Source organism: Vipera ursinii (assembly GCF_947247035.1).
Source record: "Vipera ursinii genome assembly, chromosome: 2".
NCBI lineage: Eukaryota > Metazoa > Chordata > Lepidosauria > Squamata > Viperidae > Vipera > Vipera ursinii.
The window spans coordinates 84069267-84078201 of record NC_139513.1 but is presented as its reverse complement, the minus strand read 5'-3'; the positions used below and the strand labels follow the sequence as shown (position 1 = coordinate 84078201).

At 34.5% G+C, this 8935-nt stretch overlaps 1 protein-coding gene across 2 annotated transcripts in view; it reads right to left on the bottom strand.

Annotated features, from left to right (window-relative positions):
- Positions 1-304: 304 nt before the first annotated feature.
- Positions 305-8935, bottom strand: part of MAPK9 (mitogen-activated protein kinase 9) — a 57409-nt gene continuing 48778 nt past the window's right edge. Inside the window, exons 11-12 of one of the 2 annotated variants that reach the window (XM_083353571.1) lie at positions 8927-8935; positions 305-8472 (exon numbers count right to left, since the gene is read on the bottom strand). The exon at positions 8927-8935 is cut by the window's right edge and continues 63 nt beyond it. In XM_083353571.1, the coding sequence (XP_083209697.1) occupies positions 8456-8472; positions 8927-8935 (26 nt within the window). In that variant the 3' untranslated portion in view covers positions 305-8455. The remainder of the gene's footprint in view (positions 8473-8926) is intronic. The other variant, XM_083353570.1, reaches the window with a different exon arrangement.

Genomic DNA, 8935 nt, shown 5'->3' with positions numbered 1-8935 from the left:
CCTCTAAAGTTAAGACACAACTGGGCAGGAGAAATCTTTACCTTTAGTATTTTCTTACCAAAGGGTGTTTTTTTTTTTGTGTGTGTGTATGTGAGACAGAGATATACTTAAAGTACACTATAAAAAATGTAATTTTTATACTATTACAATGCACTAAAAATGTTTATATTATAAATATAAAAAAGCAAATCTATGATAAATTGCTAAAGTAATCTTTTATTGTAAAATCTTAAGAAATGAACTGATTGCTAATACTGGTATCTTTAAATCTAAGAAAGAAAGATGCACTTAGGTCACTCTGAAATCAGCCTAACAAATGTTTAAATGCAGATTGAAAAAAAATAACGAATACTTCACTCACTGAACTTTAAACATGGATTTTTAAAGTTACTGCTCCATTACTAGGCCATAAGTCTGAAGTCATAATGAAAGGTGTAAACTTAGTAATTTTCTAACTGAAGTTAGTGGAAAATAAATATACCAAGAAAATTTGTTAAGCTAGGACCTCATGGTGAAGACGACTTCCTACAGGCTTTCCCATTGACTTTGCCTGTGGGAAGTTGGCAGAGAAGGTTGCAAAGTGCAATTACATGACTATGGGATGCTGCAATTGCAAGATGGGCACTAGCACCTGGATCAGGGGTTTAGGACTGCATTAATCTCAATTGTAATATACAAAATGTTATAAATGATTTACCAATAAAGACAGTAGGCATGAATATACTGAGAATTAACATGCTTAATTTTTTTTAAAAAAATTACTGGAGTGCAAAAAGTGAACAGCAGCATGACAACAAGAACATTAAGATTTTAAATAACACAATGTAAATCTTAAACGCATTTTAAACATTTATTTCTCAATTTTCAAAAGAATTCATTTCTTAATTTTAGAACCAATTAAACTTGGGGTTTAATTAAATGTTACTACTTCCAAGACATTATTTTTTTTAAATTGTGTAAGTATTGAAATATAGGACCCAAGCTTATCTACAATATCCACAATGAGTTAGTGGCAGTGAAATTCACAATCAAAATTACAATTATAAAAATAAAATATAATTTTATAATTCAAAAATGAGAATGATTTTTTTGTTTTGTACATATAAGGAGTAGATGGCTTGCAATTCTTCAATACAAAGTTCTTATCATGCACAGTTCATATAACATGAGACTTGTTACATAATGGCATTAAAAAGATTCTAAGCAAATTATTTAAATATTTGGCAAATTTTCATGTCCCAATATATAAAATATGATCTCAGAAGTATACATGATGGAAGAAAGACATAAAATATCAGTGAGTCTTCTGAGAGAAATGAATTTGGGGCTCATGTTCTAGACTTAGGAATTGGTGAAACATACACGAACTTGAATTAAGTTCTACAAATACATTCATCACCAGGAAGAAACTCCACTCCAATAGAGTAGCTAAATTTATATGCCGATTAGTTTTATACATCACAACTTCAACCAGCTTTACAGGCACTATTGATTTTAGATTCATAAAATTTAATCAAGGTTCTTAATATGCATTTCTTCAGTTCTGGATTTTGCAGTTCAACTATTTATTATACATAGACCTCATTACTGCAAAATGTATCTGCACTTAGAAACAGGATTTGGCCATTTTAGGAATTTTTATCCGGCAAGCAATTCTCAAACTGTAAGGGTCACCAATTCTGTTTTGGAACTCAGAATCTCTGAGATTCAGACATTATTAACTTGGCAATTTGCAGTACAGCCTAGCACAAATATTTGTAGACTGCATATATGCATTTTCCCTAATTCATGGAGCGCTACATAATGGCCCAAAGATGAATACTATTACATCCTATTACTTTAGCCTTAATCCAACAAACCTTATACTTAATTCTATACATCAAAGGAGCTTTCAAAATAATATCCCAAGTTCAGCAGACGACAAGCATCTTGTGAAGCTAACAGAGTTTCAAAAACATATTTGTGATATGACCTGTGATCTGCCATTCAAAGGAAAAAGAGAGTCAAGGCACACTGGGCACATCCAGGCCTAAATTAGGAATATGATCTAAGCCCTTCTCTCTAAATTCATGTTTTTTAATAAAAAAAATCATGTAAACATGATGTAACAGCAACAAGACTTCAGCATACCGTGTTGCAGAAAAAGGTTTTAGATAGAATGGATCAGTGAAGGTGTTACAATTTTTAAACCAACTCTGAACCATACTGTAAACAGACGCTGAAGTCATCTGAAAAGTAAACATTTGGATGCATAAATATTCCCTTATAATTACATTTAATTACTGTAGTCTACATTTCTGACAATTTAACCTATACTAAAACAGCTTTATTCAACTTTCTTTAGGCCTTTGGCACACGTTGGAAGCAGCAGGAAGCACTACTGATTTCTGTCTTCACTTTTAAACTGTACTGCAGTATTAACAAAAGGTCATTTCATCCATTTTCCTATTAAGCCACTCTTTTCACTTCCTTTGTTGCTGGATCATGAACTGTACCTCTTGGCTTTAAAAAAAAATGATATGCGCAGACATGTGCCTCTCTTCATATAATTTCATCATAAATAGGCAGTTTGTGTAAACTCATTTCCTTAAAGCACTTTCCAAACAATCCAGACTGTAATGTTTCTGAACAAAGAAGAGGGCACGTACAAAAATAATTTGTAAAACCATTCTATCTCTGCAATGCCATTCAGCTACCCAGTATATTTAAAATAATATGTATAGTACAGAAACGGAACATTTGCTAGCCAATTTGCTTCATTCTCCCTTTTTTTTTTCAGGTGAGCAGTTAAATACAGGAAGTACACACACATTATGCCTATTAAAACATTTCACAGTAATGTCAGCGCATGCTACAGCAGACAAGTGCATGGCAGGGTTTTCACAAAAAGACTTGCACATTTACAAATACACACTTGGCTTTTGGAAAAGTAACGCTGAACTAATTTGGACATGTCAAACTACAGGTGACCGAAAGTATTTAGTAAATTATATACTATTTGATCTAAATTGGTAAGAAATGACTCTACTGAAATGTAGGATTCATCATCAAACTTATAAACAAAAAATGGAAAACAATCCATGTCACATCCTTCTTACATTCTTTTGTAGAAAGAAAACAAGTTGTGCAAATGTATGCTTCAGGCTTAGAACTCTGTCCTTATACTTAAAACTTGGGACTAGTTTTATCTTTTCAACTCAATGAATAAATGTTAGAACTGTGTCACACTTAGGCTGGTGCCGGTATAATGCTAGCCAAACATTACCAATAGTTAAGATATGGGAAATGACCATTGAATCATAAAGTTCAATTCATTGTTCCTTCCTTCGCATACTTGGAGTTGTCCATGTTTTTCTTAACGAATTAATGCCACATCCATTGCTCAAAAGAATACTGTCAACTAATTTATAACAAGGACATTATCTATGTCCTCCAATCAATTTATAATCTGTTATAAAACTCTATGGAGTGATGTAGAAGAAAAAAAATCTAGGCAAGTGAGGTTAAATATTTCTCTCCATCACTTAAATTTTGTATGTGTGTCTGTGTGTGTCATTTAATGGGACAGTGATATTTACTATTATCAATTCTATGTCATGATATTTTGCAAAGCAGGAAAGAAATATAGAGAACTATAGTATTAATATTTCAATGGCTGCTATAAAAGCTGCATCTATTTGACCCTCTGTATGCATGGATGCAGTGCACTTCACTGGTTGTCCCAGTGCAACTACATGTACATACAACCACATATTTCTGTCTCCTCAGATACATAAAACAAAAAAGCTATAATATATACTTAGACCATACATTATTCCCCATTAAATGATAATCCATTCATTTATCATTTTACACTTTCTTTAGCACACCCAGGATTTAGCCGACGATACTTCTCAATTTAGTTGTAGCCGAGATACTCTTATGCCGTATGCCTTCAGAATTCAGAAACAGCTGAATTGTTTCATAGGTTACCACTTTTCAAAAAAATAAATAAAATAAAGTGAAGAAAAATCAAGAGAGATTTTTCAAGGTGGAAAGCATAGAAATTCTAATCTGAACTGGCCTCAGACTATTACAGTACAAACTTTAAAGTCCTCTGGATTCATTCCATAGAAACAATGGGCATTTCAATTCCAAACCCCTCTTTTCTTCTCCAAAATGGAAATATCCTATATGTGATATGCCTATACCAATGCTTAAGAAATAATAAGATTCCTCTTATGTCTAGGGTTGAGTATGTAAATGCCACTTTCTACTACTGCTGAACAACATATTGTAGAGGCAGACACATTTTTTAAATATTCAATGTGCCTACAGATGAATGAATGCCCATATTTACAAATAAAATAGTCCAAACACAAAATTATTTTCACAGTACTTCTGAAAGTACAATGCAAACTCTTAAAGAGTTATGTCATGCAACCTTACATTATTTAGCTTTATTTAAAGTTACGTAATTCTTATGTAAGTTCATAATTTCAAAACTCATTAAAGCTCTTTTTGGAGGAAAGTTCTTTTACAGGAACACAAAGCAAAGCCTAAATTGTCAGGCATTGTTAAGACCTCGACAGTTGAAAAACGTGTGAATGTATCATCTCTACCTCCTCTAACTCCAACATGGAATGGGAATGGCTGCAGAGAAATTCTGATCGTACAGTTAGCTTCAGCTATACCCCCTAAACCCAAATAATTTGCTATGAATGATGTAGCAGTATTTTACATTTGCTGCTCATAGAACAAGCTATGAAAACAAAGGAATTAGCATGAAGTACAAATAGTTGAAGGGATCATGCTACAAAGCCTGAGTTTCTCTGAAGATTGCGTATGTGCCCTCTAGTCCTTCTTGGCTAGATTTTGGAAGTAGTTCACCACTGTCTGCTGAGAGTCAGTGACTGGCCCAAGGTCACTCAGCTGGCTTTGTACCTAAGCTGAGACTAGAACTTACAGTCTCCTGGTTAGCCTGGGCATTAACCACTATACCAAACTGTCTTTCTTTATGAAATTTAGCTTGAATTTAAACTTTTAAATTATAATTGACTTGTCCTTTCTTTTCTTTCCTTCTTTGTCTAGTAACTCTTCCCATCACCTAATCTCCAGCCAGTTTGCTCCCACCCATTCTCTTTCTTTCCATTCTTACTGCAGGCATCGCTTCATCTTATTCTATATCCATCCTGTTCTATTGTTGGCTTCTGCTGGAAAAAAGGGGGAAAATACATCTGTATACTTGAATGATTCTGTATGCAATGGGGTGGTGGTGGTGGTTTGTATGGATGAGTGAATGTTGGTATATGAAGATGGGGATCAATTAATATTGTGAACAAGGGACCTAAGTTTTACAGGCAATGAGTTTTCATTAGTAGTTATTAGTTCAATCAATATACATCCATATCTTGTCAAATTCCTATCCTCATCTTCTTTTTGGTTAAATACAGTCCCAACTAGGATCCTGATCCTACGTGAATTTCAAAGAGTTTAATCTCCCCAGTGTAGCCTAAGTAAAATATAACTGTGGCTTTATGGTTGTTTGGCAGAATGGGATGAATTCAAAAGCAAGTCTGCAAATCTATCTTTTTACAATGTGCTAAATGTGATTGATAGTATGGGGGAAAGTGATTATTTTGGACACAATAGTACATTTCAAAGTAGATAGCATTTACAGTGAGAAATGCTCTTCCCAAATTTCATGCAGGTAAATTGAGTGGGTTTTGTGCAAAAGAAGGGGCTGTACAGTTATTTAAAAACAGTTTGGTGGAATGCTTTACAACTTTATGAATTAAGCTTTAGTGGATATGGTTAAACACCTTTCTTTGTTCTTCACTTCAATCTTTTTTCATTTCCTATGTTTATTTAATGAGCAATGAGATATGTTTTATTTAATTTTACTCATTAATATTGTCTTCTGAAATATTTTACTAGGGCAAATAATAGATTTTATGTCTGTACATCATATAATTTATATTTATATTCATTTGCCTTTTGGTACTGTCCATAGGGTAGAGGACAGGAAGGCCTGGAGGAACGTTGTCCATAGGGTCGCGATGGGTTGGACACGACTTCGCAGCTAACAACAACAACAATGAACGTGGATTTTTCTGTTAATTGCTCACATGTAATGTAAGCTCTCACAGGCATTTCATGTGATCTCATATCTGAAGCAGAATGTTTAAGGAAGGCAATATGTTCATTTGCAACTTAGTAACTGAACTTTATCAAGTGATAAAATTTCATGAATATCTTATAGCTATAATATCTGATAACAAATTCTATCTGGAGAAATCAGGAGTATAGGGCTCATTCTGAAAGCGTGTTTTGAAGAAGATACTGCTAAAAAGTGTTCTCTCTAAAAACAATGAATTTATGCTGTCATTCCATATCACACTTATTAAACTTAATAGTACTTGTTCCCAGTCATATGTTTGTGCTGCTAGTAAAGTGCTGGTGCCTGAAAAAAAGGCGGTAATACACAATATGCCTTTCCCAGTCTCTTCTAAGGGAACTGCCCCTCCTCCAGCCTGGAAATCTGCAATAACTGTAACACCCAGCTTTGATGCACAACTCAGTTCCATCCACCATACCTTCCCTCAAACACATTGCTCACCAGCCAATGCACCTACGTAGTCACATAAATATTTTCCTGTTATATAAACTTTGCTCATGCTCAGAGCTAGGGAGAAATTGAACCAAAGCAAATATACTCAAGATTGGGTATTTTTTTTTTTTACAAAACTCATCCTTACATATTTGGTATGTTATTATATAAGTAGTCCTCACATAATTGCCATTTATTCAGCAACCATTTGAAATTATGCTGTCACTGAACAAATGGTAGTTACAGCTCAAAGCTATGGCTGCTGTGACCATGTCATGTGACCAGACTTCAGGCACTTGGCAGCCACCCACATTTATGACTGCAGGGTGCCTTGTCAGCAGTGGGAGAAAGAAGATGGCAAAGGTCAGCTGGGGACGGTAAGGGGTAGGTGGCAGCGGTGGAATGCAAGGCAGCCAAGAGTCCAGATAGGTGCGTGAGGGAAATTATTTATTTATTTATTATATTTGTATACCGCCCTTCTCCCGAAGGACTCAGGGCGGTGAACAGGGCATGTATAAAAATACAGAAGCGGAAATGAGTGTGGCAAGGCAGGAGAAGGGTGAGGTCCTTGACTAACGCATGCAAATGAGGCTACCAGAACGTCAGTCACTAAGTGGGGTAGCCATGTCATGTTTTGCCTAATGACTGCTTTGCTTACCAATGAAAAGCCCAGTCCCAGTTAGTGTTGCTAAGCAAGGATTACCTGAAATTCTTACCTCTGTGTTTTAGTTCCAAAAATGGTTCCTTTCACTTTTTATAATGTATTTCAATTTTTTCTATATGTGAATTTTGAAAAGTAATTATAAGCCATATAATGGTCCCGTATAACCTACCAAAAGCAACTAAAGGTATATCTATTAAGAGGCTCAAAGGAAGCTCCAATTTGATGTCAACATTGGATTCTCTATGTTAATACCAGGAAAAGGCAAGGGAGACATAATTCCTACAAGTGTTTAGTATCTTCTTAAAAACAGGTGCCAATATTGTTATTTTAAAAACAAACCCTAATTTTGATAAGTATTAAGACTTATCTTTACTTATCCCACCTACTCCTCTAAGAAAAGCACTGAAAGAATACATTCATAAATACATTTAGATGTAAAATATGAAGCAAAAATTCACACATTTGCTTCTTCTATGGGAAGGGGTACAATATTATTTGGTGATGGAGAGAAAAAGGCCTCAAAAAAAGTGCTATACATAAAAACAATTGCGTCTATATTATACAATACTGAGAATACCAGCAAAGTATATTGAAAATGGCATATGACTGCAATTGAATAATTAATAAACAGATTTTACATCTTCTTTCCTTCCTTCCTTCCTTCCTTCCTTCCTTCCTTCCTTCCTTCCTTCCTTCCTTCCTTCCTTCCTCTCTCTCTCTCTCTCTCTCTCTCACACACACACACGTATTTGTTTTATAAACATGTTTTTTAAAAAAATCTGTGAGAATGCCCATGGATTTGTTTGATCTTGTTATTTTAACTGCTCACCTGATATAGCTCAAAACAGAACAGGTTATATTAATGTTTATATTTCATTTGCCTTGAGATACAAAGTTGCTTTCACTCTACAATATTAAGCAGACAGTTTTACTGCAACTGAGTAAAATCACAGGCATTATTTTAGAGGAACATGCAGAACATGAAGTTTTCTATTTGGCTCCATGAACTTACAAGCAATAGAGGCCCAACAGAAGCAAAGATTCTTTGCTAATCTTAATCTTCGAAGCTGATCACCGACATCCTTCAAGTGTTCCTGTCAAAGCATCAAGGCTGCTGTCTGTATCTGAAGCCAATGTTTGTTCTGTTGACATGGATGAAATGTCGTTGACTGATGATGACTGAGAAGGGCTGGTATTGCTGTTCACTGCTGCATCTGTGCTAAGTAAACCAAGCATAAGAAAATCTGAGGCAAGACATGGTTGAAAGCATAGGTGTTTTATGTGGCATAAAGATATGTGCACTTAAAAACATGTGCATGGAAAAACAATGTCAGCCTGAAAATTTTCCCTTCAAAGGTAGCCTCTACGGTAACAAAACCAGGCACAATGTAGGGAAGACACATAATCAATATAGAAACAAATGTGGTTTCAATAAATATTTTTTGTGAAAGTTTTTTTTTAAAAAAGCATTTTAAAACAGGTTCGCTTATGTTTGCAAATTATCCATATCCTGTCAAAAAACTTTTTATCTTGTTTCTAGTCATGTGTGTATATTACCCATTGCAAGACATATAACTTATTTAGTACACATCCTTTGTTAGCAATCGGGTATATAAACAACCTACCATAAAAAATGTAAAAGGAAAAAATAATCTATTATATCAATGACTAACCTGAAGACT